The following is a 19,305-nucleotide window of genomic DNA, read 5'->3' as shown; positions in this document are numbered from 1 at the left end:
TCTTAGAGTCCAGAGATCTGGTCTTTACCACTTCCTCTGCTGCTTAGTAATCAAGGGACTCTACACTAGTGGGTTCATCTCCCTGGGCTTCAAGCTGCCTTATTGACCAGACAAGATCTCTGAGTAACTTAAGAAAACACAAGGAACAGACATAATAAACTGCATAATATCACACAACTGGGAAGAATTATTGTTGTGGATAAGAATGTGTTAGTTGAGAGAAACCACATATTTTAAAATGAATAAATTCTGGCTTTATTTCTCTATATTAAAAGCCCCCAAATCCCTTGTGAGAATGAATTAAACTTCACTATTCTAAAGCCTAGAAAGCATTAAGCATGAGAGAAAAGGGAGAGAAAAGAGGAGAAAAGAAGGAAGGAAGAAAATAAAGAGCCGGGGGCTTGGGGAGGGAGCTTGGTGGGGGATGTAGAGAGAGAGAGAGAAGGTGTGTGTGTGTGTGTGTGTGTGTGCATTAGACATGTTGAGAGAGAGAGAGAGAGAGGAATGTATGTTGTCAGCTTGAATGGCAGAGAACCCTGTGGCTCCCTGGCAAACTGAAAGGGCCTAGAAGGCAGACAGGCAGGTGGGAATCTATCTCACTGCTGACGGTTTCACCCTCCTCCCCAGCTAATGACGCCCACCTGGTAGTCTGACAGAGCTTTGAGATCTGTTCGTGGATCTTGTCTTCTTGGTTGAAACACCTGCTCTCATCTCTGGAACAGTTGTTACCAAAGTCTTTACTCATTTCCCAGGATGATGTTAAATCCAGTCTGTCCTCAGAAGCTGGGTGACCAATTTCAGTTTGCCTAGGACTTTCCTTGTTTTAGCCCCCAAAACCGCAGGTCCTGGGAAACCCTCTCAGTCCCAGGAAAGCTAGGATGGTTGGGGCCATACCGCAAGCTGGAGTTTAGGGTTTGGATGCCAAGATAAACAAGTCAGAGTAAAAGGTTTCCTGTTTGAAAGTAAATTTTCCAGAAGAATGTGCACTCTCTGCAACTTACAGAAATAGGCCGTCCCAGAAAATATAAGTTTGGGGGAATAATGACTTTTAATATATTTAGTTGAATCCAAAAGAAGGAGAGAGACTGTGATATGTATGTACACTTTGACATGTTACCCTTCTGCAATTTAGCCACCAGGACCTTGTCAGGTACTGGCTTATGTTTATATTGACTGGCACAGGACCTAGCTACCTAAGTTCTAAATGACACAATCTAGAAGAAACAAGAAAACTCTTGGTTACCGTATTTCTTTACTCACTCATAGTGTAAAGAACATTTTATTCATTCATTCATTCATTTATTCATCAAAAGGCATGGAATTTACACTATGTGTCTGTTGCATGCAAAGTGCTGGCACCATGAAGAGTCAGGTTGTAGAATATGTTAGACAATTAGACAGTGTAGACAATTACAGAATGAAGAAATTTTCTGAAAGAGACTGATATGGTTTGGCTGTGTCCCCACCCAAATCTCATCTTGAATTGTAGTTCTTATAATCTCCATTTGTCGTGGGAGGGGGCACCCAGTGGGAGGTAATTGAATCATGAGAGTGGTTACACTGCTGTTCTAGTGATAGTGAGTGAGTTCTCACAAGATCTGACGGCTTTATAAGGGGCCTTCCCCTCCTTTGCTCGGCATTTCTCCTACCTGCTGCCATGTGAAGAAGGACGTGTTTTCTTCCCCTTCTGCCATGATTGTAAGTTTCCTGAAGCCTCCCCAGCCCTGTGGAACTACGAGTTAATTAAACGTCTTTCCTTTATAAATTACCCAGTCTCAGGTATGTCTTTATTAGTAGGGTGAGAACAGACTAATATAGAGACACACACAGGAGCTGTGGAAATATTTTTATCCTTAAATCAACTATGATTATTATTCCTGGAATAAATAAATATAAGATGAATATACATATTATTTTAGATTATTACTCAAGACAACATATCCAACAGGTGACAGCTGCTGATAACATAGTCCTTGACAAACCTTGCATAAGGTACTAAAAGTGATGTTGAAATTCATTCCATGATGAGGTGATTCTTAGAAATCAAGTGCTGAAAACTGACTTGCTTCAATCAGTTCAAGCCTTAGAGGAGCTCGCATTGATTTTATTGACTCTGAATCAACCATAGATCCATGATCTTTTGTTCAAAATATATGGGGCTGATTGTATTTTGCAAATCAGAAATTGTAGGATTTGGGATATATAGTAAGGCCCAGATACCATACGTTGTGTTTATATGGAGATAGGACAGCAGTCCATGACCAGAGATATTAATAATTCTATTGCAATATGTATGTATGTTTATACCAAATGTAAAGACTATAAATCATCTCATGTGACTTCAGGTCAGGTTTTGGTAATAAATGAATCTGAAAAAACTTGAGTTTTGGGGGTTTTTGCATTTTTACGAATTGAAACAGGGACTGTGAAGATGTACTAGAAGAGAGTCAGTGCAGAAGTGTCTAATGGGAGCTTCTGTTCCAGTTTCCCTTACACATACACACAGATGCGCATTCACACAGCTAAGGTTACAAGGTGGTATTTAAGAAATGCCAAATGAATTGTGCAGTGAGTAAATGCTTTATAAGCTTAGAGGAGGGAGAACTACTTCTTGCTTAGGTTGTTAAGGCCCCACAACGCATATGGGATTCAGTAGCATCTTGTGGAACAGGTGCATGGCTATGTGGAGAGCCTGGTACAGGTCAGCACACCATTCTAGTCATGGCCTTGGGCAAAGGCTGGTGGGATAACAGCTTAATGTTCTCTTGAGTTTCTTCATGGGGAAAGGAATCAGAATTTCCATCTAACTTTACCAATATTAATTTATAATGTTAGCTACTATTTTAGAGATTCTTTTATATTATGGTGAAATGGGAAAATTAATTGGGGTTTTAAAAAGGCGAGTAATTATTTCTCTCTGTCTCATGGATGATATGACATTTTGGCTATTGCCTACAGCAAAACTAGCTCCATTGCTGTTGGATGTATTATGCTGCTTTCTTTTATGTGAAGATCTAAGAAAGCTTCATTTTATAGTTATTTTCAAAGAAAATGTGGCAATATTTAGATCATTTGTTCTCAACATTGGCCGTGCTTTGGAAACACGAATCAGGCTGTGAGAGGAGGGAGGTTTTAAAAACATCCTGATGCTTGGTTCCCACCCCCAGAGTTTTCGATACAATTGATCTGGGGCACAGTCTGGACACAGAAGTTTTTAAAGCCTGGTGAGTCTAATGTTGAAATTACTGGTTTCGATTAATCGACTTTTGGTCGAATCTATATAAAGGGTAGGTAAAGTAAATATTTAGTTAATATTTTTTGCAATTAGAATAAAAACAAACTAAAATCAAAACAAAGATTAACTATATGTCAACTGAAGTGTTTTTTAAAGCATGTTTTTAAACCAAAAGATAACCTTTGCCCCATTCTTCATTCATTTTGTTGGAATAATACACTCTGCCAAAGCATGTAAGTGTTAGGGTTCATGTACACGCACAGATTTATCATTAAAACCTGGAAACTGCTCTCCTCTCACATAATTTCTATATCTGGTATTGAATCAAAGCTGTACAAGGGAGACAGCTTCCACAATTTGTTCCGTCCACACCCTATGGGTTAGCTGCAAAATGTGTTAATTTTAAAAGTGACGGTGAGTCTGAATTTTTACCTTGAGGAAACCAGGGACATTAGAAATTTGCCAAAGGTCACACAGCTCACTGATGGTGCAGCCCCACCCAACCAGAGTTCTGTCTTTGATTCAAGGCTGTTTTCATGCTACTGCCTTTGTCTGCTTTTATAGGACTACGGGAATATAAGGTGGATTGAAATGAGTGAAGACAGTTAAAACAGAAGCAAAAAAAAAAATCCTTTAAACTTTCAGACTATACACAAGATAGTAGAATTATTCAGATGGAGAAGCTACAATACCAATGTAGCATCAAATTACTTTCTTATGTGCAAGATAAGATTATCTTATTTGATGAATATTCTATTGTGCCTCACCCCTACCAGGATATGGTGTAGAAGGTATCAATTGATAAAATTGACTGAAATGTTTTATAGGGCTCACTTTAAAGAAAAATAAATTATGTTTCAAGAGTCAACATTTATTCAGATTGTAAACGTTTGATATGTTTTCCATTGCCATCAAAAACAATAGCTAGCTATAAATCCTCAGAAATTGATAAGGATTCAGGAAACTTTGAAAGTGAGATTCAATTACCTTCACAAAAGTGGATAGAGATATTTTCACATCCAGGTCAACTGCATATTTGTAGCTTTTATTTCTAAGTCATAGCAGAATGATACTGGGTGGCTGCTGGGAAGGCCCACATTTAAGCTTTATTTCTACATGGTGATACATGACCAAATCCTGCAATGAGGCTTTTAAGGGGCATACTGTTTGTGAGTCCCTGTAGAAATAACACCATTAAGTTTAATCTAAACTAGCTAAAACTTCTTGATATGATGAAATCTCTGGATAAAGAAAAAGGAGCTTCTTAGAAATACTGTTATGATACAGGCATTACTTGAATTAAAATGTCATTTAACGAGTATTTGTTTCTATATAAGTTATTTAATCGAAAAAATAAAAGTCCACCTAAAAGTTACCTGAAAGCTTGGGGAGTTGGTTAACTGGTTCCTTAACTTGTTTTGAGGTCTTGGACCTCAGCTTTTCCTTGGAACGATAACCCTGATGCTCACGGTTTTGCCAGCTGCATCCCACATCTCAGAGACCAAGAACACACACAGGATGCTGCTATACCACGTTAGGACTAATGGCCCATGTGAGAATTTACATATTGATTTCTTCTCCAAAATATTTGGATCGGAATATTTTTTCCAAAATTTAATGAAATCCTATATGAAATAGAAAGATGATGGATCTAGAAAAAATGTCCCTTTGCTTATTAAGAAGTATGAAAAGGATCCTTGGGAGAGTATGGAAGGGAACATTGGCTTTGGGAATTCCAGATTTCATTTTAGTCCTGTTTTTCCCATCAGTAGATATCTCACCTTCAGTAAGCCACTGGCATTTCTGAAATCAGTCTATCATCTGAGAAATGGGATAAAAGACCAAGTCACAGTCCTTGTAAGGATGGAAGCAACTTGTATGTTGTAATACATAGAAAAGTTATTTTTACTTTCCATTAGTAAGCTCTTTCAAGTTAGGCTCTTTTTTGTTTGTTTGTTTTCTGGACCAGAAATAATCCTAAGCTCACAATAAAGTGTGTTAATTTAATAGGTGGAACAATGCAATCTCAAAATAGTGATACATGTCTATTCTGTTTAGATAAGTACACCTGATCTATAGTATTTTTCTTTTGGTTTTTAGAAAAACATTGTTATTTCAGCATCAATGTGAGCAGGTAGAGGTTGAAAACAGCCTATTACAATAAACTGAAGCAGCTGACAATAAAATTAGCGTGACTTCCTCAATTAATACAATCCATGTCACCAAAAATCAGTTTCTACCACTTAGCCAAATCCTTTATTTATTAGTTAATTACATTTATAGCACACAAACGTCCGATTCATTCATTCAGAATCTTTTAAGTCATGATTGTCCAATGTTTACTTCAAGTATTAGCTTTATTTTGACTGATAGATCACTCCCTTACCGCTAATAATTTATTTATTTAGTTGCATTTTATCCAGTATTTATTTTTAGTGTTACACACACACAAAAATAATTGAAGGCAATTACAATAGGCTTATTGCATTATTAGTGATGCTAGAAAAATGAAGTTATTGCTCAAGTTTTGCCTGGCTCATTGAGCTTGTCCCCTGTATTTTACTACTTTATTTTTCTCTAAATGCCCATGTTAAAGCAGAATGCATTTTGCAAGTGAGTGGGAAAGGCCTTCAATAACCATGTTTTCAAAGCTACTCCAGGCAGCCAAATACTTAGAGCTGCTGTCCGTAGCTCCTGAGAGCCACAGTGGGAATAACTGAGAACTTATTTTTAAAAATCTTATTTTTCCCCTAAGGGATGGTCTTTTGAATTATCAGATTTTGGCATAACAATACGCAAACTCTGATCTCAATACATTAAGAATTTTTATTTGTGTCCCAACTCAAAAATGAAAGCTGGCAGGGCTAATTTTCCTGCTGTCAATGAACTCTTGGGGATGTTTAAGCTCTAGAGTGAACAGGAGACTTTTGGTCTTCGGGTATTGAGGAAGAGTGGACTCAGTGTTGGACTAACGTGGCTGTGGTTCTCTGGTTGTTTCCTTTCACAGCAACACCCCTGAGCCCACTTAAGCCCCCACGGATGGACACTGCTCCGGTGGTCGCATCTCCCTATCAAAGAAGAGATTCAGACAGATACTGTGGGCTCTGTGCAGCCTGGTTTAATAACCCTCTGATGGCCCAGCAACATTATGATGGCAAGAAACACAAAAAGAATGCGGCAAGAGTTGCTTTATTAGAACAACTGGGGACAACCCTGGATATGGGGGAACTGAGAGGTAAGGGCAGCTCTTCTCACTTCTGCCACAAAACTGGGCTTTCAGAGAAAAGATGGGGCTTTCACAAATCAGAATGATTCTTCTTCTTGCTTTAATTATTAAGGAAAAAGTGAGGCTCACCCAAAAGAAATGGACAAGAAAGGAAATGAGCAGAAGACTTGCTTTAGTTTAATTTTTATAATCTCCTTCGTTTCAAAGTGTTTATTTCCATATTTTTATTGACTGCTATTCAAACCAAAGGCACATTCATGAGCCAGATTGTTTTCCTTCTGCTTTATCTTTAACTGCCTTCTTTACTGAATGTTCTTGTAGAGTAGCAGTGTTAAGAAAAAAAAAAAAAGATGCTAAAGAGGCCAAATAGTATTATCTTACCTTAAACTTTTGTGCTTTTATAAATTTAGCCAAAACAAAGCAACAAATTGACTCAATTTAATGACTTGAAGCAAGCCCAAGCCCCTTTAATGAAATCTTCAGGAAATCACGGTAAGACGGTGCTGTGTGGCACTACGTAGTCAACACCTGACTCCTCCGTACCATGCCCCTGCCCCAGACAGGGTTTCCTTGACAGCTAGAAACCATATCTCATTCGAAGTTCATGTGAGGTTTCACAGAAGCTGCTGAATTTGGAAAACATAGCGTGAGGATTAATTCTGTGGATTCCTTAGGAAGCCATCAACCAATCTGTGGGACTAAATAGAATATTTTATCACCAGCAACCATTTAAGCATTTTTGATCACCTACATACTTTTGATCAGCTTGATGTTGGCAGCATAGAAGTACAGCAAAATTGCATACTATATTTTCTGAGAGAATGCATTTTTCTCAGAAAAATAAAAATAATTCTGCAAGGGGTGCTATTGATACTACAGATTTGGTGTAAGTTTGATGAGCTTTTGTGGGCAGGTCATTCATAATGGCTGTAAGCTATAGATAACAACATTTACAGATCAATTTGGAGAAGGCAACCTGGGTTTAAACGGGGTTCTGCATACATAATTCTAATTACCCTAATCTGGCTGTGAACCTCTAAGGGGGATAATTATAACAGAAAATGACTTGGAACATTTCTAGAAAAAATAAGTAATATAAAAGGTCATGCTACAATGAGTTGAGAGGAGGGACAGGTCACTTCTCAACATGTTGGTTGAAGAAGATCTCACCAAGGGAATATACTTGATTTGGAACTAGAAAAGTGGGTGGCATTTTAGAAGGTGAGAAGGCATTCCACGTGAGCAGAATCACATATGCATGAGCAAAGGTCAGGAAACAAGCTAGAGACAGCTAAGAAGTCATCATGGAAGAATCTTATACTGCAGCATAGATTTAAGGTTGGAGATCCATGGCTACGTATACAGAGCTTGATTAGAGACTGATTTTTTTCCAAAAGACCTGATTAAAAACAAAAAAAAGAGCAAACATTAAAAACACTTTATTTTTGTGTATGTGTTCTAGCTACAGAAAAGCAACTTGGGGCTTCCTATTTCATTATGTTGGATAATCTCATTGCAGAAGCTTTTTTTTTTTTTGAGACGGAGTCTCGCTCTGTCGCCCAGGCTGGAGTGCAGTGGCGCAATCTCGGCTCACTGCAAGCTCCGCCTCCGGGTTCACGCCATTCTCCTGCCTCAGCCTCTCAGAGTAGCTGGGACTACAGGCGCCCGCACCACGCCCGGCTAATTTTTTTTTTTGTATTTTTAGTAGAGACGGTGTTTCACCGTGGTCTCGATCTCCTGACCTCGTGATCCGCCCGCCTCGGCCTCCCAAAGTGCTGGGATTACAAGCGTGAGCCACCGCGCCCGGCCTGCAGAAGCTTTTGAGTCAATGGTACTACTGCTTTTTGATGGAGGATTTCGTATGTTTTCAGTCTATGTCTTGTTAAAGAAAATAGGCAGGGTCTCTCCATAGCTGAAGGCCTATCTGCAATGCCTGTGTTGTTGGCAGATAACAAGTTGTTTCAGTGACTCCTTCCTGGCAGGGCACTGAAGGAGAAAAATAGGGCTTTATTTATGTTTGGTGCCAGATATTATGACTTGAAGAAAAAGTATTCCTAGAGCACATTCTTCCTGTCTATTTTGAATTATCAGTGCTGCGTGTTTTATGTACAACTACATCTTAATGACTTGGGTGTCTGAATTCTGTAACATTTGAGCAGCTTGTCTTTCATACAGAAGACAAAAAGGCTGCTCTTTGACTTGATAACTCAATGTGACTGTGACTCAGTAGCCCATGGAATGCGATTAGCATTGAGCACAATGCCCTTGAAACCAAACTTTCCACACGCTCCAGGTGATATCCTGATAGATATTTATTCAAGCATTAAATGTTGCAAAAGCTTAAGAATAAAGCAACTATGGTAACCCAGCACTTTGAAACACACACACACATACCACACACACCCGCCTCTATTCCTGGAATGCTTCTAATGTACGATCAATCAATTAATAAAGGCAAAAATGCCAATCCATAAATATAGGCATATCCATGACTTTAATAAAGTGGTATTAGGCAGCTGAAGCATGAGATAGCAATGTTACACGATGGTAGGCTTTTTCTGTTTCTTCTCACATTTTTAAACACTATCTTGTTCACTTACTTTTTTTTTGTATTTTGTTTCTCTCTACTTACTTTATAGATTATTAACACCTTAAAAGCAGGCATTTATGTCTGGTTTGCTCATTTATATGTTCAAAACACCTAGAGTAGTGGCAGACACATAATTGTTACTCAATAGTTGCTGAATGAATGAATGAATGAACACAGAATGCCCTAAAACAAAATCACCTGAAATCTTACATTCTTAACATGGCAATCATTTTCATTTCTAGAAGGATTCTGATTTCATATTTTTTATAAGAAACTATTTCTAATTTTGTTTTAATTTTTTTAAATGATGCATATTTTATGTATAGTGAAATGCAGAGATATTACATGTTACAGTTCTATGAGTTTTGACAGTGCAAACACCTGTGTAACCCACAGCCCTATAAGATACATAACTTTTCCATCATGGGGAAAATTCCCATGTCAACTCCAAACCTCCATTCCAGAGAACCATTTTTCTCATTTATTCATCATAGATTAGTTTTGCTTGTTCTAAAACTCCATATAAGTGGGATCATAGAATATGTATTTCTTGTGTGTCTGGCTTATTTTGGATCACACATTGTTTATGAAATTTATCCATTTATAGCTTATAAAGCAAAGTAGTACCATTTTATTACTGAGTAGTACTCTATAGATAAAAATACCACAGTTTGTCTATCCACTCTATTCATTGATGACCTTTGGATTATTTTGGTGCTATTTTAGATAAAGCTTTCATGAACATTACTGCACAAGACTTTTTTTGGTCAACGTGTGTTTTACTTCTCTTGGTAAATAGGCATAGGATTGCTGGGTCATAAGTTGCATGTATTTTTAACTATATAAGAAACTGCCAAAATCTAAAGTAGTTGCATTGTTTTGCACTTCAAAAAGCCAACATATAAAAATTCCATAGCCTCACCAACATCTGTTCATGTCAGTCTTTTAAATTTTAGCCATTTTAGTGCATATAGGAGGGTATTTCATGATGCCTTTAATTTGTATTTCCATATTGACTAACGATGTCAAGTCCTTTTTTTGAGACAGAGTCTTGCTCTGTTGCCAGGCTGGAGTGCAGTGGCACGATCTCAGCTCACTGCAACCTCTGCCTCCCAGGTTCAAGAGATTCTCCTGCCTCAGCCTCCCAAGTAGCTGGGACTACAGGTGCGTGCCACCACGCCCAGCTAATTTTCGTATTTTTAGTAGAGACGGGGTTTCACCATGTTGGTCAGGATGGTCTTGATCTCTTGACCTCGTGATCCACCCACCTTGGCCTCCCAAAGTGCTGGGATTACAGGCATGAGCCACCACACCCTGCCGTCAAGTACTCTTTAAATGTGGTTATTGGTCATTTTTGTATCTTTCTTTGTGAAGTGTCTGTTTATGTCTTTTATCTATTTTTAAAAATTTGTTTTTTGCCTTTTATTAATGAGATGAGGTAGAAGGCTTTCACATATTATGGATTCACATTCTTTGTTGAATATATGCATTATGAATATTTTCTCCTAGTTTGCGACTTGGCTATTAATTTTCTTAAGCCTTTCAATGAGCAGGCATTTTTAAATTTTGGGAGGCTAACTTAACTTTTTTATTCTTTTATAATCATTGCTTTTTGTGTCTTACCTAAAAAAATCTTTGCCTGTACCAAGATATTCTTGTATGTTTTCTTCTACAAGTTTCATAGTTTTAACTTTTACATGTAGGATTATGATGTATCTGAAATTAATTTTTGTGTACAGTATGAAGTAAAGGTTACAATTTATTTCATTTTTATATATTTACACAGTTGTTACAGAAAGTTGCAGAAAATATTTACTTTTCTTCATTGAATTGCCATGAATGACCTTTATTGAACATCTATTGATTGTGTGAGTCTATATCTGGACAATTTATTCTGTTCCATGGATCTCTTTGTCTTTATACCAGCACCACACTGTAATGATTTTTCAGCATTCTAGAAGTCTCGAAATGAGGTAGTGCAAGTTCTCCAACTTTCTTCTTCTTTCTCAAGATTATTTGGCTGTTTTAAATCCTTTAAATGTCTACATAAATTTTAGAATCAATCTTGCATAAAAGCTTTGTTGGGATGTTGAATGGGATTGAATTCAGTCTGTAGACCAATTTGGGAATAATTTATTTAAATTCTTCAAAGTATTGAGTCTTCCAATCTGTGAACATCCTCTATCTCTCTATTCATTTATGTTTAAGTTGTATAGGCAATGTTTTGTAGTTTACAGTGTAAAGATTTTGCACATCATTTGTTAAATGTGTCACCAAGTACAATTGACTCTTGAACAACACAAGGATCGGGGCACCAACGCCCTACACGATGGAAAATCTGCAAATAACTTTTGACTCCTCAAAAACTTAACTACTAATAGCCTACTGTTGACTGGAAGCCTTACCAATAACGTGGTTGATTAACACTTATTTTGTGGGTTATACATACTTTATACTGTAATTTTACAATAAAGTAACATAAATAAAATGTTGTCAAGAAAATCATCAGGAAGAGAAAATATATTTACTATTTGTTAAATGGAAGTACTCATCATCTTCATGTTGAGTAGGTGCAGTAGGATGAAGAGGAGGGGTTGGTTCTGCTTCTTAGGGGTGGCAGAGGCAAAAGTGGTGGAGAAGGTGGAAGGAGAGGCAGAGTCAGGCACTCTAGGTGGAACTTTATGAAATACATCATCATTTATCTGACTTTTTTGCTTTTTCATTTCTCTAAAAATGTTTCTCTACAGAACCAGTCCTTCCATTGCTTGCTTTTATTTCAACATCTGTATCATATAAGGGCCCGTGTCATAAAAGTCAAAAAGCAGTCTTGAATCATTGGACTCCTTCTGCCAGATTGTCTAACATCGACTTGTTTTCTGGCACTGCTTCTTGTACGTCCTCTTCCTCATCATCTGGCACTGGCTCAGACTCACTTCCATCAAGTTGTCTTCTGTTAATTCCTCTGGTGTAGTGTCTGTTAGGCCTTAGATTCCAAACTTTCATAATGTTTTCTCTATCAGAGTTTTCTTCCATAGTGTCCACAGTTCTGTCCATAGAGCACTGTGGGTAATGAGCCTTAAAGTTCCTGACTCCCCTGACCTATGGGCTGAATTATATACATTGTGTTTAGTCGGGGGTAAACCACTTTGACACCTTCAGTGGTGAATTTATGGGGTTCTGGGTAGTGAAGGGCATTGTCCAATATAAAACAAAACAAAACAAAACAAAACAAAACAAAACAAAACAAAACAAAACAAAACAAAACAAAACACACTTTGAAAGGCAGTTCCTTACTGGCAAGGTACTTCCTAATTTCAGGGACAAAGCATCGATGGAGCCAATCCAGAAAAATGGTTGTTGTTGTCCAGGACTTTTTGTACAGCCAAAAGACTGGCAGAGGGTGTTTATATTTTCCTTTCAAGGCTGGTGGGGAAGGTGGGTAGCAGCTTTATAGATAAGGGCAGTCCTGATCATAAACCTGACTGCATTTGCACAAAACGGTAGAGTTAGTCTATCCCTTCTTGCCTTAAACCCTGGTGCTTGCCTCTCTTCCTTACTAATAAGTGCCCTTAGTGGCATTTTTTTCCCTAGAATAGGGCAATTTTTTCTGCATTAAAAGCCCATTCAGGAGGATGATTTTCTTTTTTTTCTTTTTTCTTTTTCTTCTTCTTCTTTTTTTTTTTTTTTTTGAGACAAAGTCTTGCTGTGTCACCAGGCTAGAGTGCAGTGGTGCTATCTTGGCACACTGCAACCTCCACCTCCTGGGTTCAAGCAGTTCTCCTGCCTCAGCCTCTGGAGTAGCTGGGACTACAGGTGCGTACCACCACACCTGGTTAATTTTTGTATTTTTAGTAGAGATGGGGTTTCCCAATGTTGGCCAGGCTGGTTCCAATCCTGATCTCAAGTGATCTGCCTGCCTCGACCTTCCAAAGTGCTGGGATTGCAGACATGAGCCACTGTGCCCAGCCACTCCTCAATAGTTTCCTTAATGATGCCTGGGAACTCTTCTGCTGCTTCTTTGTTGGCAGAAGCTGCTCCTCCTATTATCGAACCTTCCCTTGCTGCCATTAACTTCTCCAGCTTTAGATCCTTCACCTTCCTTTTGCTTTAAGTTGTCATACAATGAATTCACTTTTTCTCGAATTATATTAGGTATGCCTTTCCTATAGCAATCCTGCACTCACATAAAAGCTGCATTTTCAATACGAGGCCAAAAGTATTTCTCATAAAGTTCAAGGTTTTTATGCCTGCAAATGTAGCTATAGCAACAACTTCATAAATTTCTTTTTCTTGTTTTTTTGTTGTTGTTTATTTTTTTTTAAACAATGGACCTTATGCTGGATTCATTTATGTTGAAGTGGCAGGCAACCAATCTGAAGATCTCCATCCATAGTATATATCAAACAATTCAACTTGTTCTTGTAGTCATGACTTCCCTGTGCTTCTTAAGAGCACTTCCAGCATCATGAGTTACACTTAGTATAGATCCATGGTGTTATTCAAGGTTTCCAGCATTGCATTAAACATGATGAAAAATACACGAGAACCTCGAGAGATCACTTTTTACTGCAATACACAATTTACTGGGGAGACAAACTGCTCACGTGGGGATGATTAGGATCACATGGCATTGTAAGTGAATCCTCACAATACTTGCGCTCATTCCAGCAGGAGATGGTTATGAAATTACTGCAGGACAGGGCCAGGCATGGTGGCTCACACCTGTAATCCCAGCACTTTGAGAGGCCGGAGTGGGCAGATCACGAGGTCAGGAGATTGAGACCATCCTGATTAACACTGTGAAACTCTGTCTCTACTAAAAATACAAAAATTAGCCGGGTGTGGTGGCGGGCCCCTATAGTCCCAGCTACTCGGGAGGCTGAGGCAGGGGAATGGCATGAACCTGGGAGGCGGAGCTTGCAGTGAGCCGAGATTGCACCACTGCACTCCAGCCTGGGTGACAGAGTGAGACTCTGTCTCAAAAAAAAAAAAAAAAAAATTATTTCAGTCTAGTGTTTACTACCTTAACTTTATGCAGCTATGATTTAATACTGCATCTTTACATTTCTTTACATTTCTCTTGACTACAAATGGCGCCATGCGTGCAGTCTGTGTATATGTGTGAAAGTTTTGAGAACTTTCAACTTTTAATAATAGATTTGCATATATTTTATAATAGTAAATATAAAATAGACTGGTATCTACATATATTTTAGGCATTCATGACATACCTAATTTTTATTAATTTTTTGACATTTCTAGGCTTTGTGGTTCTCTGCTTTCTCATATTGTTGCAAATCTCCAGATATTTTTCCAATATATTGATTGAAAAAATTGTGTGTATAAATAGACCCATGCAGTTCAAACTTGTGTTGTTTGAAAGTCAACTAAATTTTGTGTTGTTTAACCCTAGTATACATTGTATTGTATTTTTGACATTTTATTTTGTGTGTTTTATTTTTATGTGCTGCTGATATATAGAAAATGAAATTGAATTTTGTTCATTTGCCTTGATTCCTGTGACTTCCACGTAACTTTCTACTTGTTATTAGTATATACTTTAATAGTGCAAATAATTTCCTCCTTTTGTATTTTTTTAATTTTCACATTAATCATTGGGAACCCTGTGAAATTGTGTTATTCTTGCCTTTGCTTCAAGTAGCAAATCAAATTCTTAAAAATAAAATTATTTTTGCAGATTAACAAAGAATTATAAATGAGGTTGGCCTAGATGGTTATGAATATGCATAACTTGATTATTGACTCAACTTTAGTGTTATTTGTTCCAGAAAAAGATGATACCTGTCTCTACTTCCAAATTTTAAATTAATAAGAAAAAAGTCTTATCTTCCTGAATATGTAATGTAATGTAGAAAACAAAGGAAGTTATTGAGTTATGGAATTATAAAGTTCAATGGTCAGAAAGTACTTTAGAGGTTTTCTTTATAGATTAAATTCTTCTTGCCAGTATAAAACACAGATAGAAGGCAGTTTCTTACTTAGAAACAGTGGCAATGTAAATTATAAAATTATGGCTAGGTTAAGATAGAATATTCATTTTGCAGACCTTGATCACTTATTCTTTTAAATACTTTAGGATGGAAAAATGCACAGTTATTTTATTGTTGCAGAGGAAACGAGACTATTCTATCGTAATTCTCATCTGAAGACACAGAACAAAAGAATTCATTAAAAAATCTAATGATGTTTCCAAGAACTGTAAGCTGAGTTGTGCTGGAAAAGACAGTCAATATCATTGAATTATATCCCTTCTTTTTACAAAGAATGATTCTGAGGCCCAGAGACGTGAAGTGACTGTCCCCTTCTAAGTCAGGGCTAGACCCACGGCTCCTCACTGAGGGTGTCACAGTTTCTGGTGATTCATCATTGACCACCCAGAATCCTGAGTAATTAACTCTTTAGTTTAAAGAGTTGAGTTTGGGAGACTTAAATATTTTTCGTAGAAAACTTGCTTTGAACTCAAGTATAGAATAAGCACAGCCAACTCTGAGTTTTCTGGGAATGGATTATTTGCAACATGCATTATGTACATTATGTACCTTTAACAAAGGACTTTCCCGCACATTCATGACTCCATCTCAGCCGGAGTGAATACAGCCATGCAAAGAACTGTAGTCACTATTCATGGGGGCCTGGGTGAGAGAGACAAAGTTCTAGAAAGAGAAGACATACTTCTGGAGAGGCCCCTAGAATGTACAGTAGCTCCCCCTGTAATGCAGCTGCTGCCTCTGTGTGTGGAAATGGGGGTGGATTGCAAGAGGAGGCAGGCAGCTTATCTAGGACTTCAAATCATGAAAGTAGTATGTGCGACAGAGGAACAGATTTGCCTCAAGATAAGCAGAACCTGGTGGTTGAGAGGGCTTTACATTTTTTGTTGTGTGTATGTGTGTGTGCTTGTTGTTGTTTGTTTTTTTGAGACAGTCTTGCTCTGTCACCCAGCCTGGAGTGCAGTGGTGCAATCTCAGCTCACTGCAACCTCCACCTCTCAGGTTCAAGTGATTCTCCTGCCTCAGGCTCCTGAGTAGTTGGAATTACAGGTGCCCACCACCACGCCTGGCTAGGGCTTTACGTTTTGAATTATTTCTGCTGTGAGCTTTCAAGTGACAGAGGATTAACTGCTTCATATTTTCTTCCATTTAACCTTGGCATGGCCTTTGTCCACATCTCAGGCAGTGGACATCTTAGTCATGTCAATGTGGTGACACTCTTTTACCTTCAGGTACCCAAGTCACCTGTGCATGGGCACTCAGGCTGTGGGTCTGCTCCAAGACCAATGAAAGGAAAGACATTCTAGGTAAATATCAATAGTAATAATAATTTTTAAAAAGTTTTATAAGGTAACCAATGCAACTATTGCAGTGCAATAATTACCTCCAAACTTAGTGGCTTACAACAACAAATGACACTTCTTATCTCTCACAGTTTCCATGAGGGGATTTGGGAGTAGCTTGGCTCAGTGATTCTGCCTTGAGGTTCTTCATAATATTGTAGCAGAGACATCAACCAGGGCTGCTGTCATCTGAAAGCTTGAAGGAGGCTGGAGGGTCTACTCCTAAAGCTGGCTCATTGCATTCTGGGTAATAGATTAGTGGTTGCCAGGCATTGCAGAGAGCAGGAGAGATTGATGATAATGGGGTATTGGAAGCATAATGGAAATTATACTTGGATCATGGTGGTGGCAACCTGGCTTTATGGTTTTGTCAAAATCTGAATAGCTATGCACCAAGAAGAGAGCAGTGTGTACATTTAAAAAGCTAAGTAGAAGAAGAGAGAAAAGGCAGCTCACTCACACACCTGGCTTATTGGTGAGAGGCCTTTGTTTGTCTCCTTGTGGGCCTCTCCCTGGGGTTTTGAACGTACTGGTGTTGTGTTCCCTGGCTTCCTGCAGAGTGAGTGACCCAAGGCAGCATCTGGAGGAAGCTCCCCTTTCTATTACACTTGAAGGTCTCTGAGCACCACTTCCACACATTTCTATTTGTTAGAACTTCTTCATATCACCCACAGTACCCAAAACAAGGTGTTGCTGATAGAAGTCCTGGAGGATGGGTCTCCCTCCTGTCACCTAATGGAAAAACTACACTCCACATTCTCCACTGACTGTGGTACAGTCAGAATTAAGGGTCTCAAACCAATGATTCAACATTTTCAAGTACTGAATACTTGACAGAAACTAGTGTCAATTAATATGTACTTTGATTATATTTAATCAATTAAAATAAAAGCATTAGTTCTCTTTATACCAATATTTTCAACCTCTGAAAGCTGTATGTATTGTATCTAGTTAAGAATCAGCAGAAAATAGGACCTTTAAACAGATAAGATAATTATAGAACACAATTCTAAATTAAATGTTAGTGAAGAGGTGCCAGAGAAAATACTCAGCTTAGATTACACCTGGTTATTTTTGCATTATTATTTTTAATGTGTTTTGACACCTCAGCTGTTCTATGTAGACTCACTCTGATCTTCAGAGCCCACATTTTGGATTAGATAATTAAACTGCTTAAACGGCTCATGTTCCTGTCATATTACTGGGGTAGGAATGAAGTGGGAAAATAGTGTGATATAGAAGAGATAATTTTCATTCACTCATTTTGTCATTCATTCATTCACTTATTCAAACACACTAAGTTCCTGTTATGTGAGAGGCCCTGTGCTTGAATTTATAAGGGAATGTGACTCATCCTCCAATCTCAAAGGGTTTGAAGTCTGAGGAAGGGATGGGGGAGAAGATAATATCTTTATTGAAATAAACATAACACAAAATGTGAAGAAAAGCTTAGGAGCCTTCCAACCACAATGCTTTGGGAATGGAGAACACTGGAAAAACGACTTCCAACTTGAAGTTAACATTGAGATATGTAGAAGTTGGAGGCTAGTTTCCCTAGAGTGGAGAGATCAGCATGACCACAGGGACAGAGAGATGGGGAAAGGGGATCATAACTAGCACTCAGGCCAGATGGGACCTCAGGTTAGATGAAGGTAAGAGAAGGCTGGGAAGACAGATTGGAACCCAACTGTAAATGGCCTTGCATGTCAGGCAAAGCGGAACTGTATTTGGTGGCCACTGATGTGTTTTTGAGTAGAGAAATGAATACTTGTCAGTAGAGGATGTGATCATTGGAGTGAGGAGATTCTGAAAGCCAGGAAACCAAATCGAATTCACGCAGAGGCCTGCTGAGGGCCTGGAGGAGACCGAGGCGGAGGTCAAGGAAGAGGGGACAAGGGGGAGAAGTGGAACAAGTGAAAGATATATTTCTTGGTGCACTATTCAGAGTGCTCTCCCAGTTAGCAAAATGAAAATGAGCCTGTACATTAGAATTCTCAGACACCTTGGCAAGGCCAACATTTCCTATTGGGAACTCCAATAGGAAAAACAGAAATGTAATGAGTAATATAAGTAATAATTTAGATTTCTGTTCAGTCTCAAATCCAACAAGAAATGTAATATGAACATTCTCAGTTGTGTATTTACATACTGTAGGGGCATTCTTCCTTCAGCTGCGATAGGTTTTGCCTGTTATTGTTATTAATGAAGCTAATAAATGGAACACTCTCTAAAGAAGCTTGGTTAACTCTTCCATCATCACTGACTAGGTTCCAAGAGAGATGAGAGCTTGGCTTCTAAAATGAAATCATTTTTGCACTACTGCGTCCATTTATGCACTGCGAGCAGACTCAAGCAGGAAATTAGAAACCTATCCGGATTTTAAATATTAGAGTCAGCTACTACATTGGAAACAGCCCTATATTTGATATATGGAAATACTGTTCTCTGTTATTAGATGTTGACCAAGAAAAGGGCAAAAGCAATAACAAAACACCCCTACTCATATCCAAAGTGCTTACCTGGGCCGGGCGTGGTGGCTTATGCTTAGAATCCCAGCAATTTGGGAGGCCAAGGTGGGAGGATTGCTTGAGCACAGGAATTCGAGATAAACCTGGGCAACATAGTGAAGCCCCACGTCTATAAAAAATAAAAAAATTAGCCAGGCATGGTGGTGCACACCTGTGGTCCCAGCTACACAGGAGGTCGAGCTGGGAGAATCACTTGAGCCTGTGATGCAGAGATTACAGTGAGTCATGATTGCACCACCGCACTCCAGCCTGGGTGACAGAGTGAGACCCTGTCTCAAAAAAAAAAAAAAGTACTTAACCTGTTCTTTAGTTACCAGTTTTGGCCACATTGAAGAAGCTGACAATATCATGTGAAACTGCTAACCAATTCATTTT

The 19,305-nt window shown here is 38.4% G+C and overlaps 1 protein-coding gene across 3 annotated transcripts in view; it reads left to right on the top strand.

Moving 5' to 3' along the window:
* Positions 1-19,305, top strand: part of ZMAT4 (zinc finger matrin-type 4) — a 382,280-nt gene that overhangs the window by 229,109 nt on the left and 133,866 nt on the right. For 2 of the 3 annotated variants that reach the window (XM_055296034.2, XM_055296033.2), the window contains exon 5: positions 6,243-6,470. The exons of the other annotated variant lie outside the window; for it this stretch is intronic. In XM_055296034.2, the coding sequence (XP_055152009.1) occupies positions 6,243-6,470 (228 nt within the window). The remainder of the gene's footprint in view (positions 1-6,242; positions 6,471-19,305) is intronic. 3 annotated transcript variants of the gene reach the window in all.

Source organism: Symphalangus syndactylus, chromosome 10 (assembly GCF_028878055.3).
Source record: "Symphalangus syndactylus isolate Jambi chromosome 10, NHGRI_mSymSyn1-v2.1_pri, whole genome shotgun sequence".
Classification (NCBI taxonomy): domain Eukaryota; kingdom Metazoa; phylum Chordata; class Mammalia; order Primates; family Hylobatidae; genus Symphalangus; species Symphalangus syndactylus.
The sequence above is the reverse complement of the archived record's forward strand: the minus strand, read 5'-3'. Positions and strand labels throughout refer to the sequence as shown.